This window comes from Berghia stephanieae, chromosome 1, assembly GCF_034508935.2.
Source record: "Berghia stephanieae isolate SIO BIC M18660-M18661 chromosome 1, UCSD_Bste_1.3, whole genome shotgun sequence".
NCBI classification, from domain to species: Eukaryota; Metazoa; Mollusca; class Gastropoda; order Nudibranchia; family Aeolidiidae; genus Berghia; species Berghia stephanieae.
In genome coordinates this window covers 114,454,078-114,476,577 of record NC_088360.1, presented here as the reverse complement: position 1 = coordinate 114,476,577, position 22,500 = coordinate 114,454,078, and the positions used below count along the sequence as shown (strand labels likewise).

Here is a 22,500-nt window from a genome sequence, read left to right as displayed (position 1 = left end):
ATAGCCAATATTCTCAACACAAACATGTAAAATAGAAACGGTATTTGGGGTAAATTTTAATTCAGAAAAGTGAGCACTTAGCCATAGTGCAATGCCTTAACTTATCGGTCACTTCGCCACCCGATAGCATATACCTCAATATAATCCAGCCTTTTATCCCAGTTCAAGTCATACCACAATTGACGTGCACTTATTTGCAGGTCTGATAATGCAATTCCTTAGGGGCTCATTGTTGTAATGGTATCGCAAAAAATGACGCGAAGCTTTTAATTTACTTATCTAATTTGTGACGGTCCCACAAAAAATGTATATCTACCCAAATGATAAATTATTTGGAAAAATTAATTTTAAAAATTGTTTTCATCAGTTTTCTATTAATTAAATAAAGTAGATTAAACCAAAAACAGGCTATCTATCTCAAATAGAATAGCAGAAATAGTTTCTTAAAGGTTAAAAAAAGTATGGAAAGGGTCTCAACGCTTTAAAAAGCTATAACTACAAGAACATTGATGCTAGTTCGTGAGGGCTTTTTGGGGGGTTTATTTTTTCACTATTTAATTCGGTGAAACTGATAAAAGTGATGTTCCCCCTTAATGTTTCCGAAATAACTTGGGTATAGAGGTATTTTTGTCGAAAAAGTATCAAAACGACATTTTAGCACGGCCTTGATGATGATATTTAATATATCTTATGGTGAATCACCATAATTGTAGCAATGACTATGAAAAATGTTTTTTTCTCTTTTTGAGGAATTTTTTTGTCTAAAATCAAAGCCCTATCTCCACTAAGTAAAAATGTTTTTGAATTTTGAAAATCCATTCATAAATAAACAAGTTATGCAGTTTCAAAGGTGTCATTTATTTGGATGACCCGCAAAGAGGAAAAAAACGCGAAAATATGGGACGCTTTTTCGGCATTTTTTTTCGACCTTTGGTTGTATCTTGCGTAATAAATGGATTAAAAGATTGAAACTTGAAGAGCAAATTAGGATGGTGTTTTGTAAAATACGGGAAAAGTACTCGTCATATTCATATGAAATTTTACAAACAAAAAGAAGAAATGTTCATGTATTACCTTGTCAGCGACAAAACCTATACGCCCGGTAGTTTTAGAAATATTTTACTCCAAAGAGTAAAAATCTATTTTTAACGGTATTCTGGTAATCGCAAGAGTTTTGTCGCTTAACATAATCTAAAATGACCTTTTTCTGTGTGCCAACTTTCAGTCATATTCATCGATAAACAGCGTTGTAATTAATTTTTTAAAACAGCATATACGAAACGGCTTCGTCCCATATTTTGACGCGAATTCGGGCACTTCGTGAGCGAAAAAGAGGCCCGAAGATTTGTGCGGGATAGTCATTGCTAAATTAAGTCACCTCGGGAAAATACTGTTATGTTTCTTTTATGCGAATTTTCTGTTTAGCTTGCTTAATGCCTTTTCAATATCATTCACTATCAGCCGTTTTTAATTTTGGGAAGAGGGTTGGGGGGTGGGGGGGGGGGGGGGGGGTGCTATTACGTAGAGGTTATTACGTATCATCAAATGGATTAGATTAATAAATTTTGATGTGATATAAGACATATAGTTGAATAAAGAAAATAGTGCAGAGACATAAACTAGTAATGAGAGAGCAAGAAAGAGAGATAGATAGATATTGATAGACAGGTAGAGAGAGATAGATAGATAGATAGATAGATAGATAGATAGGGAGAGAGAAAGAGAGAGAGAGAGAGAGATAGAGAGATAGAGAGAGAGAAAAAGAGAGAGAGAGAGAGAGAGAGAGAGAAAGAGAGAGAGAGAGAGAGAGAGAGAGAGAGTGAGAGAGAGAGCGAAAGGAGCAAAAAAAAAAAAAAAAAAAAATAAAAGAAAGGCGGGCATATCTATCTGAAAAAAGTCCTTCATTAGACCAAACGAGCCGGAGTTTATCCTTTTTCTATACCGTGAAACGGACAATAGCATTTGCTTGTTACCATTGGATAGAACGTTAGTCTATCGCATACTTTCCGCCAGATCTAACAGACCTAGAAACTCAATCACTGTTAAGTGGACAGAGGGGGGGGGGGGGGTCAGAAAAGAATATTGATTTCACCCGGGATTGATCCTGGTCCCTTTGATTGTGAAGCGAGTGCTCTACCAACTGAGCTATCAGGATCGACCCTCTTGTCAGAAAAAAGTATGAATGAAACAAGGACAGAAAAACGCAAGAAAAATAATCTTTTGTGATGAATAAACGAAATTTGAATGAGGAAATTGTTGGTTGCATCGTAAGGAATGAGACAATTTTCCTGGGGATGGTAAGGAGAGGGTTAAAGTTAACCCTTACATACATAAAATATGGTCAATACTGCTCTATTTCAAAGCTGAAAGATTTGTGTCTGTCTGTGTGGATTTATGTGTTGGTGTTTGTAAATAAAAATCAAATCGACAACATCGACTATAATAGTTTAATCTATTCCTATCTCCAGATATGGTATAATTCGGATCTCAAATTTCTTCGCCTGGATATTCGGAAAAGTAATAAAAAATCCATTGAGTTCACCAACATCTATGATTTTAATTCAGGTGAGTTCTACCCTATAAATATTATTGCAGTCTCTTTCATTCAAAAACTTTACACTTGTAGTACAAATTAGCTCCTTCATTTGATAATTATTTTTTACTCTCATTACCACATACATGTAGTAGGAAATACTCTTTCTATTAGATATTTACCGTTCCAAATTTATTTTTAAAAGATTAAGAATTTACAACGTTGCTTGAAGATGCAAGTGTAGAAGTATTTGAACGAATTAAGAATGGAACTTGCCTGTCAAAAGTGTACCTAATAGAATGATAGGACGCTAGTTTATCGCGAAGTACTTTCCGCCAGATCTAACAGACCCAGCTACCTAATCACTGCTGGGTGCCAGGGGATATTTGAAGGACGAGTTTTCTGGCCGAATTTTTAAATACGAGTTTTTTTTTTCCAGAGCACGACATTTCAATGGTTAAACTCACCTTTCTTTATCTAAAGTTAATAGTAACATAAAGCCAGACTGACGCGTTGGGTCAGATATGTGACCAACCGTCTCAAAGCAGTATTCTACCGGGATGAACGAATTGCTGGACATTGAATTTCTAGATACAATTGAATATGATACTTGGGTTTAATTTCTATTCATTATGATGGAGAAAAAAAATACAAATTCTTACATTGAAAAAAAAAAAAAGAAAACAAGAAAAAACATTTCTGGTTTAGATAATTCCAATTCTAAATTTGCTTTCCCGGTACTAATCTATCCCGACATAATACGCATTTGAGACGGTCGATCATAATATGATGTGAATGTCCTGGGGATGAATTGACTTACTGGTACACTAATTGATGCATGTTACTACGAATATATTTGTTATTCAAGGCACCCATTACAAAATCAACAAGGTTACACGAGAATGTGAGATCTCGCCCATATCTGCCATCGACCACTTCGAAGTAAATTCATTTGCCTCAAAGATTGACAAGAATGGAGGGCTGCAGATTAAGATGAAAACACCATTAGAAATATTTTATATAGACACCACATACACTTTCATCGGGCAGGTAATCTTATTATCTCTCTTTATTGATCTGATATTGAACCATTGAAGAAGTTTAGAATTTCTTCTTCTTCTTCTTCTTCTTCTTCTTCTTCTTCTTCTTCTTCTTCTTCTTCTTCTTCTTCTTCTTCTTCTTCTTCTTCTTTTTCTTCTTCTTTTCTCTCTTCGTCTCTCTTCTCTTTCTCTCTTTCGCTCTCTCCTCTTCTCCTCCCCTCCTCCTCATCCTCCTCCTCATCCTCCTCCTCCTCCTCCTCCTCCTCCTCCTTTATGTTTCCTCTTCTTTCATATTTTACGTTTTATAAAGATTTGTTTTCTCTCTTTTTTTTTCTTACCGTGTTAACACAATTATCAAAGAAAAGAAAACAAAATCTAAAGGATTGTTGAATGTTATCAGTAACATTAGAAATCAATCAGTGTCAATTTTCACACCTTATTTGTTCTCTAAATCGTTTGTGATTTCCTCTCACAGAAAACCGTACGAGGCATAACCTGCGACGTTTACCAGTCGCTAAGGTCAGATTTCCAAGTTAAGGACAAAGGCATTTTCACCATCTATTTCCAGGCTGTAAGTTGTATTGAGACTTGCAGTTTTCATTTTTTTAAATATAGCACTATTTGTCATCTACTTTCATTCTGCTATTACTCATTTATCATTCATTCATCTTGGATGCTTATGTGATAATCTATTTATTTATCAATTTAATAAATGTTTATTTAGCTATTTATTTATTTATTTATTTACTTATCAATTTTCTATTTGTTTTATCTATCTGTTATTTTGAAAATATTTTTATGTATTTATGTATTCATTTATTTTGTGCCCTTTACATAAACCTTCAAATGTATTTCAATACCTATCTGTAGACCTTAGATTAAAGCTAAAACAGAAATTTAGTTGATTTTTTGTCGTGTCACTATGGCAGTTTTAATCCTTTATTTCCAATTTCAAGTACATCAAAACTCAATCAAATTCAATCTCAGGGAAAATTCTACTATGTCTCAAGCACGAGCGAGTTAACCCAAATGTCTAAATGGTTCCTATGATCTGTGTTTTTATATTCTTATCACCACCTTATTAGAATAAACATATATTATAATCTTGTTTCCCCCCCCCCCTCCACTATTTATGGATGAATCACTATCATACAATTGTATATTTTTTTTAATTGATGTCTTGTATCAGCTTTATTTAAACTTCCTCAAGGTAAATTAAATATAATTTTTTTTATTGATTTTAACGCTTGAACCAAATAGCACTCAGCTGGCCGATGACTAATTTAGAGATATGCTGTAATAATATTGATACAATGATGATAACAATTATCATTATTATAATAATAATAATAATAATAATAATAATAATAATAATAATAATAATAATAATAATAATAATATATATATTAATTATTAATTAATTATTATTATTATTATTATTATTTATTATTATTATTATTATTATCTATCTATTATTATTATTATTATTATTATTATTATTATTATTATTATTATTATTATTATTATTATTATTATTATTATTATTATATTATTATTTTATTATTTTTATTATTATAATTATGATTATTGATATTATTTTAATATTATTATTATTTATTATTATTATTATTATTATTATTATTATTATTATTATTATTATTATTATTTTATTATTATTATTATTTATTATTATTATTATTATTATTATTATTATTATTATTATTATTATTATTATATTATTATTATTATTATTATTATTATTATTATTATTATTAATATTATTACTTGATTTGACTTTCCAGGAACAGTGGAAATATTACACAGCAGACAGTCTTGATGTTAGCACGTTACAACCAATTCAAATCACCATTGAGGATAAGACAGTAAGCGTTGTTAATACTTATATATAGGTAACCCACCGTCTCAATCAGGTAATCTGTCAGGATGGACCAAGTTTAGAAAAGCGACTATGAAGCCAAAATGAATATAAATATAAAATTATTATATTGTTCTATTCGTCATTTTATATCTAAATCTACTCAATGAAATGCACAACGTTAGCCCATGTTGAACATTTGGATTATAAATTCAATTTGCAGCATACTTATCAATGCGACATATTACCGTTTGAAGAGGGCGGGTATCGATAGGGCACTTACCGGCCATCACTATCAAAAACAGCAATGTGTTAACTGGGTTGACACGCAACTACCTCGCCTAGTGAAGGATGCATAAAGGTCTGATAACCAAAATTGTTATGTACTCACTGTTGTAGCGGAAATACTCTCAAACCAATGGAAAATAATATTGTCCATTACGTCAGTGCTTTTTATATAAGAAGCCCATAATTGCGTTCCGATATCAGATCTGTAACTAAGTGCATGTAGAGTTTAATGCTTTAAAATCTGGTCCTGATGTTGTCTCCTCCTGTAAAGCACCTTACTACTCGACTCATGTGTGAGTATTTGGTTATAAGCATTGGCATATATTGAAAGAGTACCTAAACAAGCAGCTGCATAAAATGAAAAGTTGATTCTATGTGGTCTTTTGGTGAAATAAAAGCTTTATGATAGTATTGCGCATGGCGATTCCGCGGAAATGCGCTGAATAGTAAAAGTCTATTATTTTAAAACGTATTTATCTAAATTCATATTATTGCTCATTGATGTTGAAGACACGTCAATTTTCATACACATATTTATTTCTATCTTCCATTCAGACTGAAGTCATGGAGATCATCAATTTGTTTGACTTTGATGATGAGGTTCACTCCTATGACCATTATGATGTGTCAGACTGTTACACGTCAGATCAGACCAAGAGCTTTGAAATTATCTTCAGAAATCGTGAGTGCCTTCATTACCCAGCTACAATGAATAATATACAATTATAAGCTTTGATAACATAATATATACAAGACAAAGCAGGCATGCAGACGACATGACTTCTATTGACGGGCATTCAGAGTGACGAATTTGGTAGGGGTAAATCAGGTTTAATTATAAAAGTGGCTACCTAGGCGGTAGGGACTCTCATGCCTTTGGACAGATAGGTCTATGATTCGAGTCCAGTTCTGAGTTTGTAGTTGGAAAAGCTCATTGTACAGCTTTGTCGCTGTCGAAAAAGCAATATAATGTCTCGTCCTACCCGTTAAATGCTGGTGATGGAGCAGCTTCTAATGGTCTCAAACTATAATATCATGACGAACTGTCCAGACGGCGAATTCTTTCCCGCTTTTATGTACACTCGTGAACTCGCATAGTAACCTCGTCACAACGCAACACTGGGTCAGAGCTCTGCTGTTTCAGATGCATTGCCACAGAGTGTACATGTGGAACAGGTGGAAAGTCATCACATGAAGCTTTTATGCAGGTTCTTGATCTAAGTCTATTGGCGTTTTGAGCACATTTTGTGGATATTGTGAAAGTTCAAGTTTTAAGAGGAAGCCATTTAATCAAATAATGCTCGTGCTTTGTGTTAGGAAAGATTCTCTTTTCTACTCAAATGGGGAGTTCCATTTTTAAAAAATCGAATCCGTGGAAATCTCGAACGCTTACCAACTCCATCTTTTTAACTCCTCTGTTTTGATTTTATACAGAATACTTAAATATCTGTCATGGTGTATATCTCGCTTGATGACTCCATTACTTTTAATATAAATCATTCCTACACATTAGAGGACATCTTGACTCTGAACACACAATTTCAATACTAAATTGATATACAATGTGCTGTTAAAGAACGTTTGGATGAATGTTGACATTCCTCATCTTTTCAGATGAGAAATCTTGAAGATAAGACTTATGTTTAATACTTATTTCAGCGCCCGGTCGGTACTTATACAACCGATGCCTTTAATAATTTAAGATGAAACATTTAATGAAATGTCTTCCAATCATTCTTTAGAACACTTTCAAATATAATGAAAAAGAAACTGTTTTTTCCAGAACCTTTCCATCCATTCCTTGATGACGCAGAGATGACATTCAAGGCCGGGGCTAATCTCAGGATGGGAGAAGCGACGGGGATATCACCATTACGGTTCCAAAAAATATCCGTGTCTCATGATGACTCGGATATCTTTGTGATGGCGACTGCGCTAGGGTTCGTGCCACCTTACGGTAAGATACATGTTTTTCATTTATGCAGTTTTGTTATTTACATTTATGCAGTTTTGTTAAAAGTCATGCTGTCCTTCATCAGATTTCTATGATACGCATAGATGCTCTCTTTAGGAATATGTTGTTTTCCACGAGTTTTAGAGTATTGATTACTTGCTAGTAAAGTAAGATTAGTGTTTAAATCAATGCAATTAAAATATGCTGTCTTATCAGTTTTATTGTATTAGATATTTAGGGAATATTGTTTCCATGGGGTAATTGTTAGTATTGGCAAGTCTCAGTAACTGTAGCAGAGAATAGTGAACACCAGGAACATCATTGGTTTTTGGGATGAACTCAACTCCGAGCATTTTTAGATATAAGAAAGAAACACACGGAAACTCGGCCTCTCTCTCAGTTAATCACCTACAACAAGGTATGCTATCGTGATCAACACATAAAACCGTATTTAGTGGAATACTCTGTACGAGGTTAGGGATTACTTGTATCAACCTTATAGAGGTGTACTTAGATTGTGTTATGATTAATTAATGCCATTTAACCTATTATGTGTAGTGAGTAATAATTAATATATTGTTTCGCCTGGGCGTAGATAGACGCAACCTATCAAATAACAGTAACGGATAATTCATGTTATTTATAAACAAAAATAGTTCATTCTCCCCTCTCTCTCTCTCTCTCTCTCTCTCTCTCTCTCTCTCTCTATATATATATATATATATATATATATATATATATATATATATATATATATATATTATAATATGTATGCCTTCCAAATTAATGAATTATATTTACTTTAATTACATTGACAAATGAGCTATCGCTGATGCGCTTTAGTAATATTATGTATTTATATGTATTGATTCTTGTTTACTTATCTTTAACCATCCCACGAACCTACCTGTATCCCGTTAATTAATAATAATTATTATTAACATTTAATGAGGTCAGTGGTGTTGAGCAACAGAACGAGAGAGGATGAAAAATTAACTTACCCATTGCCTATCTTTAATTAATTAAAAAATTACGATTATTCTTTTGTTTAGTTTTATGTTAACGTGTTATTGTGTGAGGCTATTCTATTGATTTATATTAACTTCAGCGGGGATTAATACTTATCTTATGAAACTGATCTCTCCCTATGTAACGTGCCATTGAGAAAGTGTTAATGCAACAACTCTTAGCAGATGTTGTAGAGAATGTGGAACTTTAGCGTAAGCATATCTATCTGGGGACTGTGCATTTAAAAAATTGACCTTTTATGAGGAAGGGGGATTTTTATATTTTCCTTTCTAGTTCTTTTACTATCTTATCCACCTCGATATCCCATCACACAAATGTGGGGTTTACTAATTTATTCATTTATTTATCTATTCACTTACCAAGCATTGTTCCAGCCCACGAAAAATGTTACGGTGACGTCTACGTCACAAGCCATATCCGTGTCCTCGTACAAGGACTGTGCTGCATCCTGCGTTGATATTCAACCTAAGCCATGCAATAGCTTTGACTACTGTCCCGGTGGCAAAAGCCCGACATGCTTCTTGCGGACTCTCGAGGATGAATTTTCAACCCAAGGAAAAGTGGAGCCCAATGGCAATTGTATCCATTATGCACGTGAGTTTGTTTTATCAATGTTCAAATAAAAAATGTATTATTATTATTATTATTATTATTATTATTATTATTATTATTATTATTATTATTATTATTATTGTTATTATTATTATTATTATTATTATTATTATTATTATTTATTATTATTATTGTTATTATTATTATTATTTATTATTATTATTATTATTATTATATTATCATTAATATATTATTATTATTATTATTATTATTATTATTTATTATATATTATTATTATTTAAATCACTATTGTTATCATTGAAATCATTATCATCATCTTCATCGTCACAATCATTATCGTCTTAGTTGTCGTCATAATCATAATCATCACCATCATCGGCATCATCATCATCATCATCATCATCATCATCATCATCATTATCATCATCATCATCATCATCATCATCATCATCATAATATTCATCATCACCGTCAAGTCGTAAGTTTTTGAGAGAAATGAGTATCGAAGATTAAATCAATCAGCTTTTGTAATATGTGACAACGTGACAAAGGTTGAAAGAAAAAGTATTCACTCATTTGAAAAGATTTCAAAGAGAAGGCTATTAAAGGCGTGATGATCTAATATTAGAAAGTAGAGTTTTTCTCAGCCTACTGAAATATAACTGGAGCGAGATAATCTCGGTTCTCATCTTTGTATTACTGAAATAAAAATTTAGAAAAATAAAGGTGAATCATTTTTATGTGACAATAAAAATAATGATAATATAATAATAATAATGATGAAAATAGTAATAATAATAATAATAATAATAATAATAATAATAATAATAATAATAATAATAATAATAATAATAATATGATGATGATGATGATGATGATGATGATGATGATGATGATGATGATGATGATGATGATCATGATGATGATGATGATGATGCTGATGATGATGATTACAATGATGATGATGATGATGATGATGATGATGATGGTGATGATGATGATGGTGATGATGATGATGATGGTGATGTGCGGCTATGTGGTCTAGTGGTATGACACTCGCTTTCGGATCGGAATGTCCTGGGTTCGAGCCTCGCTCTCGGCGCATAGTTGAGTCCTTGGAAAAGGCTCTTTACTCACTTGCTCTTACCATACTCAGGTGTAAAATGAGTACCTGGCCGTTAACAGCGTTGTCTTTGTCCGAAAAATTGTAATATTGCCTAACAGGGGGCATGTCCCCTCCTACATGTTAAATTTTGCTGTTGGCCAGGGACCCATTGTAAAGCGCTTTGAGCACATTTAGTGAATATTGCGCTATAGAAAGCTCAATTTTAATTTTATTTTTAATGATGATGATGATGATGATGATGATGATAAAATAATGATAATGATAATAATGATTATTATTTGTTACATATTTGGTGGTTTGACATTAACTAGCATTATCATTATTTTTGGAGTTCAGTCAGTCAATCAATCAATCAATCAATCAAACTCAAAAGATCTATCCATTTATCTATATATCTATCCATCTATTAATCTATCCATCTATCTATCTATCTATCTATCTATCTATCTATCTATCTATCTATCTATCTATCTATCTATCTATCTATCTATCTATCTATCTATCTATCTATCTATCTATCTATCTATCTATCTATCTATCTATCTATCTATCTATCTATCTATCTATCTATCTATCTATCAGTCAATAAGTCAATCAACCAGTTATCATTCCCTCACCGAAGAACGTTGATTAGTATTTATTTGTCCTGCATTTAATTAATACCTTCTTCCAGATGGTAAACAGTTGAATTCATAATATAAAATATACATGTTTATTGTTGATTATAACAAATGCTTTCTTTTCAATGGCTTTTTATGAAATTTGTCGACGCCAGATCTTTTTTTATTTTCACTGCCTCTTTGATGGATTTTGAAAGTTTTGACTTTTCTATAAATCTATATTTCTATATATTTTCTACAGGCTCTGAACCTGGAGGGCACCCGATCCAAAGTGTTGATATGATGTATAAAACTATAACAGACTTGGTCTACGACAATTTGTTCAACATCACAATTCATCAGAAAAATGGAGGTGTAAGTAGGGATAAGTAACTTGAAATATTTTACCTCTCCTTTCGTCGACCATTGTTGTTGAATTCGTTCTGAGGGAGATAGATAGATAGATAGATAGATAGATAGATAGATAGATAGATAGATAGAGAGAGAGTGAGAGAGAGAGAGAGGGAGAGAGAGAGAGAGAGAGGGAGAGAGAGAGAGAGAGAGAGAGAGAGGGGAGGGAGAGAAAGGGTAAGGGATATAGAGGGTAAGAAAGAGATAGAGAAAGCGATTAAAGAGAGAGAGAGAGAGAGAGAGAGAGAGAGAGAGAGAGAGAGAGAGAGAAGGAGAGAGATAGAGGGACAGAAAGAGAGAGATAGCAAGGTAGATAGATAGCTAGAGAGAAGGGCAAGAGAGAGAGAGAGAGAGAGAGAGAGAGAGAGAGAGAGAGAGAGGTGTAATAAAAATAATACATACGCATTATTCCGAGAATTAAACGCTTTTGGGGGCATATCATATGTGAAGAATGGTGCACAGTAATTATAATATGATACTAAACGATGGAGATAAAATAATCAAAAGCTTAATTACATAACACTAAAATGGATCATTAGATCATCTGACCTCGATATTTTCAAAGGGGTTATACTAAGTTAATATAGGTAGAGCTAAATTCTTTATAATGTAGGGATATGGAAGTCTAGATATAATAATATAATAATATAATAAGAATATATATATATATATATATATATATATATATATATATATATATATATAAAAATATTTACATTTTATATCATTATTATATCAGTTACCAGTAAAATAACTTCCCGCATGTATAAACAAAGAAGCGTTGAAATATGTGCGATCAATAGAATCATGCAACTATTGTATTTTTCTTTCAATTTTATATCATATTACCATAATAAAATTAATATCAATATCTTAAAACGAGAATTTATATCACGAACTGCATTGTAACTACCGTAATAGCACTGAGAGAACCACAATCGACAGGTTTTGCCAGATCATCACACAATTGTGTTCGGTTATCAGACCTGTTAATACGTGCACCTCGATTCGTCATCACAATGAATAAAAATCAGCCACAAGTTACATATTTTTTACTATAAATTCTATTACCAGCACTTGGTTAGCCCGACAAAATACCGATTTTAACAACCGAATCAACAACTTAAAAAGAGTGAAATCAGAAGAATACATTTTTTCACCCGTCTTCTCTAAACGGTATTATCTCTGGATGAAACGGACTCCGACAAAAGTAAATTGAGAAATAGAATAGTGAGGAATACGAACTCAAAAGTTTTTGTAATGCAAGAAATTACATTTATTCTTCAAAGACGTGAACTTATTTGTAGGTTTGATCACCGAAATTGTTATGAGTTCACTGTTGTAATGGAAATACTCTCAAACGGACCCCAAAATAATGTACATGACGACAATGTTAAATCGAGACCATAATTATATGCTGATTTGGCAAAAACCGTCAGAATATCGCTCGAGCTAGTTTTAAGATAGGAGCGAATAAAGGTGAAAAATCGTTATCTTCATGATATTCCTTTTTCACTTCATCGTTTTTATCATTCATCCAACAAAATGATCACGAAAGGATTTTACAACTTGAAGCTTATAGATAATTTAATTTGATTTTTTTCTTCTAAGCTCCATGGATGCGAGACATCTTCGAAATTGACCTATATCTGCTTAGAGCACTGAGAGAGAGAGAGAGAGAGAGAGAGAGAGAGAGAGAGAGAGAGGAGAGAAAGAGAGAGAGGGAGAGAGAGAGAGGTAGAGAGAGAGAGAGAGAGAGGGAGAGAGAGAGAGAGAGAGAGGGAGAGAGAGAGAGAGAGAGGGAGATGAGAGAGAGAGAGAGGGAGTAGAGAGAGAGAGAGAGAGGGAGGAGAAGAGAGAGAGAGAGAGGGAGAGAGAGAGGGAGAGAGGGAGAGAGAGAGGGAGAGAGAGAGGGAGAGAGAGAGAGAGTGAGAGAGAGAGAGAGAGAGAGAGCAATCGACAGGTTTTACCAGATCATCACACAATTGTGTTCGGTTATCAGACCTGTTAATACGTGCACCTCGATTCGTCATCACAATGAATAGAAATCAGCCACAAGTTACATATTTTTGACTATAAATTCTATTACCAGCACTTCGTTCAGCCCGACAAAATACCGATTTTAACACGATCGGACACAAATCGTAATAAAATTGTTGAAACAAGAATGATTCTATCATGTTATAGAACGGTTTGTGCCGTATAATGTGTAAATAATCCTCTCCATATTTTCCCACCAGAATAAAACATACTTGGCTACCGATATAAGAGATGACATTCTTTTACCAACCGATCCAGCCAGCGCTGCAGGTGAACAGTTTTATTATTATTATTATTATTATTAATTATTATTTATTTATTATTATTATTATTATTATTATATATTATTATTATTATTATCATCATCATCATCATCATCATCATCATCATCATCATCATCATCATCATCATCATCAACAACAACAACACCATCATCACCATCTCATCATCATCACTATCATTTCTATTACTTCTATCAATATAATCACAATTGATAATTTTACTAAATTAATCATAGTTCTTTGTTACCATCAATTACATATATTAGCTTTATATTAGATGCAATACCTTTTGATAAAATAATAGTATTTAGTGTTGAACTCTAAAAGGCTTATCACAGCGTAGGCAGGTGTGATTTTAACCTTTCGTCTAAATACGCGTTCCTATACTTCCCAATCACCGGGCAATAATGCGATCACCAATGTACCTCAGTCGTCGAATATGATGCTGATGTGAATGAGTCTTTGGAATATCCCATAATATATCTTTGGATCCAAGATTCCTAGGAGAATGCTTTTATCACAGATAACACTATAATTAGGACCACTCGTATTAAATACAACCCTTATTAGGGCTTGATGATTTTTCTGAATGAACAAAACTCATATCACATAACTGCTATTAGAAAACAATAAGCCTCAACACCGGGAGACTAGTTGACCGTATGATTTACCAAAATGATGTACAGGGTGGGTTTAAAAATGAATTACTACCCTATAAAGAATTAAAATAGCTTAAAAACTTGAAATGATAGAAACATCTAGTTTGTGGCATAGTTTTTCATCACAATTCAAGTTCTTGTGGTGGAAGTTTCAAGAAGATGCTATAATCCATTACATTATGATCTCGCTTTTGCAAAAAGGGAAACATTTGACTCAAGCGGTCTTTTATGCAAAAATTGAGAGAAAAATACAAACGCGTCACAAATCGCTTGAGTCAAATTTCTCTCTTTTTACAAAAAGCATGACTGTATTGTAACAATTTATAGCATCTTCTTGAAATATTCACCACAAAAACTTGAATAGTGATGGAAAGCTATCTAAACATTAGATGCTTCTATCATTTCTAGTTTTTAGCTATTTTAATTCTTTGTCTGGCAGTAATGAAAAAAAAACGCCCTTAATATAATATGTCTTTATTTTTCGATTTTGTTTTTGCTTTTTTAGTGTGCGACATAATATATCTACTTTAATGTGTTCAATGGTATTGAATTCTTTTAATTATATCACAGGGAGCCTCCTTCGGCAATTCTCCAAGACGGTCAGTAAGAAATTACCGGACAACGCCATTGTGAAGACGCATACGATGGTCAGCGTGACGGACTGTGCTACGAGTTGTGTGACCACTACTTCATTCCGTTGTCAGTCATTTGATTACGACTATGGAGTCGGAGCCTGCAGATTGTCTGATAAACACAGAGACGAAATCACCACCAAACTTTCTTATGCTAAAAATGTTATCATTTATACAAGTAGGTGGTATCATTTTGTTCTTGTTAGATATTTGGATTCTGAAGTGTAATTAAAAAAAATAACAACATGGGTTCTTCTATATTAGATATTATTGAAAAAGGATGTGTTCATATCCAGGTGCACATATTGGTTTGTCTGATAACCAAACGCTTTAATTATGGGCCTATTTTAATATTGTTGTATTGGATGGACAACGCTGTAATGCTTGTCGCTTAATCAGTACAATAGTACTCAATGTAAATTCTGATCCCACCCCAAAAAAGGCGAACTCTTAATGACTAACGATAAGAAGAAAATATGTTTTGAGATTTTATGTAGATATAGGATCAAATATGTACAAAATAAAGAATTAAAAGGGATTTGTCATCATCTTGTGGTTATAATGGTCTTGGTGTTGTTGGGGGTCTTATCTTTGTCCTGAGTGATAAGGGGTGACGTGTAGGCGTCCTTTCCAATATCGCCCTCGCTCCATGGTCGACGGGCAGCCCAAAACACATTCTCACGCCATGCAGCAAGTGGGAGAAGTTGGCTGATAACGGGGTGTTAAGCATTACGTGGCAGACGTTTGTAGGGTGTGGTAGGAATCTACAAGGAGCCTTAGGGATGAAAAAGGGCTGAAAAATATGTGGACAAGGTAACTCAGCAGCCGTAACAACTTGATTGAAGGCGGTGAATTTTATGGGCTCAGCTAATAATGCTGAAATAATGCTGAAAACTTATATAGCACTATAACTCCGTGACTCTAAGCGCTTAAATTACAAATTACTTTGGCTGAAACATAATCATTCACAAACACAAGCACACGCACACACACACACACACACACACACACACACACACACACATACACACACACAACACAAAACACAAACCATAACTATCTTGCTTCGCATATCATCTACTAAAATCGAAACATATGTTTTAAGCGAACGTTTAAAAATAGACAAAGATTATTTTTCACGTATGCTCTGTTCAGGCGTTCCAAACAGAGGGTCCGAAATGAGAAAAGGATCTCATTCCAACATATTTCCGTATTCGAGGGACAACTAGTTTGGTGGAATTACTGGCCGAACGTAATAGAACAGGCTTGAAAATTTCTCGAGCAAGAGGAACCTGTTCCAATCCAATGTGTGTTTATAAATATTAATATTTCATATAATATTCCACTCATGTGCCTCTATCCTGTGATGGTTGAGATGCGCTATACAAAATCTTATTATTATTCTAATTACCATGATTATATTATAATTATTAAGGGGCGGTTTGGGTCTAATTATTAGGAAAATCCTTCAAAAATTTGATTTTGAGATTTTGGTGGAAAATGATATTTTATTATCTTAGAAATAATATAATTGAAGTCCAAATTCTTAAAGTAGACTATAAAGGCACGAAATACACAGTCGAAAATGGTACAGGTAGTAAGAAATGTGTGAAAAACGGGAAGCCATTTTGCTATTTTCTCAATATGTCATTTTTCTAAGGGTATGGGAAACTGTGTCAAACGTTACTCAGAATCTAGTCAATGGAATTGTCTGAAAATTTCCACAGTTATCACAGAGATAATGTATTATGTCACCATAGAGAGATTTTTTTTGATAAGATTTGTGAATTTTAAATTACAATCCTAAATCTGAATTTTTTACATCAATTTTGTCATAAAATTTTGATTCTCAACTTTGTAATGCTCTAATACAAATTCCATAAGCTAAAGCCGTAAAATCTCTCTATGGTGACACACTATGGTACAATGTTGACAAGAGGGAAGAATATGGAGGTCATTCCTTCATTAGTTTTTGTGGAACGTTTGCCACAAGATTGTTATATTTTTTTATGTCAGACCCCCAAATTAGATTGCAAAATGGGTATGAACGCAGATAATTAAAAATTTTCACCATAAATGTTGTTTTTTAACCTATATTGATGATACAGAATGATTAAAACCGCCCAATATAGGTTATTAAAATTTTTTTTAGAAAAGACCCAAACCGCCCCTTAATACCATCAAACTTGTTAACGTTATTATTATCATATTATTATATGTATCAATATTATTATAGCAGCCGAGATCATCAGTCTTCAGACTGCAAATACGAACGGCATCAATGTGTCCATCATGAATCACAATATAACATAAACCACAAAATTAAAGTAACATACCACACACAACATCTCACAGCACTTGAATCAAAACACGTTATGTTATAACCATTAATAATTCTGTACATGTATTTCATCAATATGTATTTCCCCTACCCCAATCTGATTATTACTCTTAAAGAGTTGTCGATTCCGTAGGCATACTTGAAGAATGATTTTATGTGTGTTTATTTTTTCTTCTTCTCGTAGTCACAAGCTACAGTTAGCCATTCACGGCTTGAGACGGAACGAATAGGTTACTAACTCGGTCTTGTGATTTTAGACAGCGTTTGTCTCCTAGACAAGTCACAACCAATCAGTTCTAAGAGGATGAGGAATAAAGGAAGGAAGCTAGAGAAAATAAAAGGGATATATAGATAGATCGAAGTTGGCGTCACTCATGTCTTTGTTATTGTTTTTTGTCATCCGCGTTTATAAGTAATTCTCACTAAACTGTATTAACCAGACTATGAACTGTCATGGTTACACATAGTTTTGTGTGTTGGTCGTTATACTTCCGGATGGCAACGTTGTGATCTTCTTAGCCAAGTGCATACTGTATATTATATAATATATAATATATATATATTATTTAAATATTTACCACAAGTTTGGGCAGTCACATCGATGTTCAGCTTAATTTGCCATCTTCAGGACGAAGATGGCAAATAAGCCTGAAACATCATGTAGACTGCCCCAATTTGTAATATTTAAATATATCGTCATTACTAATTCAGACTTTCGTCATATTTGTATCAACAACAATATATAATATATATATATATATATATATATATTATATATATGTAATGATAGATAAAACAATCCGGGAAGGGGAGACAGAGGAGAAAGTTCAGACCATGGGTGATACGTTCAGGGAGAGTCAATAATGTCCACCAGACGATAGGACAGAAAAGTGAATTGTGTTCACTGCAGAAAACAAGGAGTGGGTCAAGTTCATGACAGACACCTTGCTTTGGTCTGAGAGTATTTTCATTACCACAAGACGCCCATAACAATACGCTTCAACAGTCGTGACGTCCCTTCCACCGTAATGACGCAGAGTATCTTAGTAACTGGCTCTAAACTATCGGAACAATGGCGGACGTCCTTATGAAATACTTCTCCGACGAGCATAAAAGTATATCCAGATGAGAAAAACATTATAAATCTGATCATGTTTTGAATGTTATACATTCTGATCTCGTGACATGTGAAAAAGTTCTAGCCAGCATGAAGAATAAAAAGTACCGATTTTCTTTGTTTAGAACCAAGCTGCTCGTTGCTAGGCGACGTGACATCAGACTATTGAATCCGATTTGTTAGCAGGCCTGCAATTCATACGAATCCATTTTTTCGCGTTTAAGTTCCTGGATTTTATGTCTTGCTTGATGCACTTTACTATAATAATTAAATAAAAGAGAGTATATCTTTTCAATCTTTTTTCTCTTTGATCAGTCTTTGATTGAGGCGGCATTCGTAACCAAATAAATCGCGGCACATTGTATGTTACAAATATATATTTCCCCTCTCATTGAAATCAGATTGTCCTATTGCCGGATATTGTCACGCCAATTTTGGCTATTGGCTCCCAAACAGTGGTGCCAATTGTGCCAACTTAAAAAAATCGAAACAAAAACAAAGCAATACCTTCGCATCGTCACTTTGACTACAATAAACCAGCACACTACTCCAGTTTTAGAATCTCTCCATTGGCTGTCGGTGGACAGAAGAGTTCAATATGACTGTCAATCATACCGTGCTTTGAAGTGCATTCTCAGAACTCACTCATTAACTGGCGAAACTAGGAACTTTAAAAAACGTTAAAAGGTTTACCAAAAGTCACTGATTCGCATTCAAAAAGAAAAATGAGCTTTATATAACGCAATATCCACTAAATGTGCTCAAAGCGCTCTACACGGGTCAACAGCAACATTTAACATGTAGGACGGGACATCCAATATGTTTTTCATGACAATCAGACGTTCTTTTTTTTCATAACTATTTCTATGCAGGTATGATCTAACTGTTTTTTGTTTGTCTTGTATTTACTGCTATTGTAAAGGGAAATTGTGCTATATAAAATGCCCTAATGTTGTCACAATTGGATTCAGTAGCCTGATGTCACGTCCCCAGCAACGGCGAGCAGCCTGGTTCTAAACAAAGAAAATGGGTACTTTTTATTCTTCATGCTGGCTAGAACTTTTCGTGTGATCAGAATGTATAAAAGTCAAAACATAATCAAATTTATGTTTTTCTCCTCTGGATACACTTTTATGCTAGTCGGAGAAATATTTCATAAGGGCGTCCGCCATTGTTCCGATAGTTTAGAGCCATTTACTAAGTTACCATGCGTCATTACGAGGGAAATGACGTCATGACTGTTGAAGCCTATTTTCATCATCATATCGATACCTAAGTATTTAACAGCATTTGTGTTAACCAGCAAAGCTAAAATTACGCGCATAGGAGAACATCATTTTTTAAAAAGGCACCATTTATAGATTGAAAAATGACTCTATGGTTCAAAAATTGAGACCAATATTTTTCATTTCAGAAGACACTTGTACGTTACTGTATTGTGGCCAGAAAGTTTTTGTATTTGACTGAACTTTAAACTATCAACAAAGCATTCATTTACTTTGTTTGTTTGTCTTTTTTTTTGCCAGGTTTCTACACAAAAGACTACAAACATTTTGGGACAGTTTTTTCCAACGGCCAGGACAAAGTGATAAGCCAAATCACTTCAAGTGAGTTGTGCGCACGTGACTGCACTGAGGAGAGCTCATTTAATTGTGAATCATTCACGTATTGCCCTGACCAGAAAACATGCAATTTAAAAAAGGATCACATTTTGGCGCAGGCTGGAAGTAAACAGTCCGAGCAGGCAACATTTTGCGATTATTATTCCCGTGAGTGAAATTTTTATTTTTTTTTTTTTTTTATCTTTAAAAGAATGACATATAAGAGCTTCAAATAGGATATTATACTTGAATAATTAGCATTCTTTAATTGCTACTGAAGTTGCTTATTATACTTTAAGCCATTATTTCAAATTCCTGCCCTTCTCTGGCAACCCCGATTTTAAAATGTTAGAAAACGTTACCTTCAAAGATCCATCGATAAAAATAACTTTATACTTTAGCTAAAGTAAAATTCTGAAACGTTCTTTGATAAATTGGGTTTAAGAGATTCTGTCAAGTTTCGGTTCCCTTTGATCGAGCGTTATTTTAGGTCTTTTCTTTTAGCCAAAAAATAGGAAAGAAATAGTTTTGTTAGAGTATGAGAATAGTCTCAAAAAATAGCAAAATACCAAACACGAAACGTTTCGGGCTCAAAACCCTTCTTCAACCAAAGAGTAAACAATGAAAACATAAATACATTACTTCAAAAAAGCAGATAATATCCCTGTCGCCAATCTGGTTTTTAGTACTGTATCGTATCGTATCATTTAAAAGCTCATAGGTTCTAAAAACCTTTAAATCCTCTGTGTAACTTTTATGCATAGATACAATTTATCAATTATATAAAAAGAATTTAATGTCAATTAATTGATGATATTGAGAATTCGAAATCTTATACGTAAATAAGTGTCATATTCAATATTCGTAGTATAATTAACTCTATTTACATTCATCTGGCATGTCCAACTTGTACATTCGCGAGTTTTAAATAATTGAACAAAATGCAATAATATTAATGTCATGATTATTATTATTATTCGTCAGAATCAAATGTTATGTTGGTAACCTTTTGACAAATGGCATTCTTAAAATTATTAATTGAATAAGAATAGTTAGTCTCAAACTTTAGATTATTCCAAATTGTCACAGTCCTTTGAATTAACTTATTTTTCACATAGACGAATTATATCTTTCAAATCATCTCCCCTAGTGTTTGTAACATGCGAATATTAAAACAAAAATCATCATAATCCAAATTGTAAGAACCGTGCACGAGTCTCTGTATATATATATATATATATATATATATATATATATATATATATATATATATATATATATATATATATATGTATATGAATTCGATCACCTCTTATTCTACTATTTTTAGTTAAGGCAAATTTAGATACTTCAATCTCTCTAAATATGATAGATGTCGAATGTCAGGCAAAGTCTCGTAGCGCGTCTTAGTACATTCTTAATGTTAACAGACTGTTGCTTAAATGAGGGATTCCAAATACTATATCCATACTCTAGACTTATAATGTAATGTATTTATGTTTTCATTGTTTATTGTTGTTGGCTGAACATCCCGAAACATTCCGTGTTTGGTATTTTGTTCTTTTTTGAAACTGTTATATTCTGCGCACAGCTTGTATCAGCTTAATATCACTTTGAGAATAGTTCTAAATTAATTGGCTACATTTTTGTGTTTTTGTAGGAATACATCTTTTTGATTACACCAAACGCTCAAACCACCTTATTGTTGGACATAATGACCTGGTGACCACTGTGAAATCCGACGCAGAATGTGCCAACCGATGTGCCAGAGGGGAGTTGAAAGGCTGTGCCAGTTTCGAAGTGTGTCAAATTTCCGAAGGAGACACAGAGTGTAGATTGTCATTGGCGGATCCAAACCTGCAGAACTCCTCTTTGACCATTGAAACTTCACGAAAATGTAACCTATTTACAAGTGAGTGTGACGTTGATTTATAGTTTATTAAATATTGTGCAATTCAAAATGATAAAAATTCCTGCTAAGTATAACAACCCTAAAGAGGAAATACTTATTTACCATAACACCTGACACATTTGTTAATGCACAAAGATAAAGGTATTCCCTAGTCGGAACAGACATTGAGGATTTTCCTGTCAGAGGAGGAGCTCCATCCTGAGTCTACATGGTGGGATGCACCCTCAAAACAAGTTAGTCCATGTTTTGAAATTCCAAAGGGATACAGTTAACTAGAGATAACAACTGCAAAGAGGATTTGCGAACCACATAACCATGTTGGTCCTGATTTATCACGTTATATTGATTTGAACAAGTGTCTCAATAGAATGCTAATGTATTCCAGAAGTTAACGACATTTTAGTTATTGATATATGCCTTTAATTTTGGGCTTTCGTTTTTGTTTGTAGTTAAAGGTTTTCTTGTTGTTGCTGTTGATTTTTTTTGTT

General features: G+C 33.3%; 2 protein-coding genes across 3 annotated transcripts in view; one reads left to right on the top strand and one right to left on the bottom strand.

The window, feature by feature from the left end:
- The window catches only part of LOC144962800 (uncharacterized), a gene marked incomplete at its 5' end in the record, with an annotated part of 78,191 nt that overhangs the window by 48,314 nt on the left and 7,377 nt on the right, over window positions 1-22,500 (top strand). Inside the window, 12 exon segments of the mRNA XM_078896063.1 lie at window positions 2,469-2,565; window positions 3,402-3,583; window positions 4,049-4,144; window positions 5,376-5,456; window positions 6,293-6,419; window positions 7,521-7,694; window positions 9,084-9,314; window positions 11,281-11,393; window positions 13,670-13,739; window positions 14,980-15,219; window positions 20,026-20,268; window positions 21,761-22,012. Of these exon segments, the coding sequence (XP_078752189.1) occupies window positions 2,469-2,565; window positions 3,402-3,583; window positions 4,049-4,144; window positions 5,376-5,456; window positions 6,293-6,419; window positions 7,521-7,694; window positions 9,084-9,314; window positions 11,281-11,393; window positions 13,670-13,739; window positions 14,980-15,219; window positions 20,026-20,268; window positions 21,761-22,012 (1,906 nt within the window).
- Window positions 15,520-22,500, bottom strand: part of LOC144962802 (uncharacterized) — a 64,355-nt gene continuing 57,374 nt past the window's right edge. Inside the window, exon 23 of one of the 2 annotated variants that reach the window (XM_078896065.1) lies at window positions 15,520-15,834. In XM_078896065.1, the coding sequence (XP_078752191.1) occupies window positions 15,818-15,834 (17 nt within the window). In that variant the 3' untranslated portion in view covers window positions 15,520-15,817. The remainder of the gene's footprint in view (window positions 15,835-22,500) is intronic. The other variant, XM_078896064.1, reaches the window with a different exon arrangement.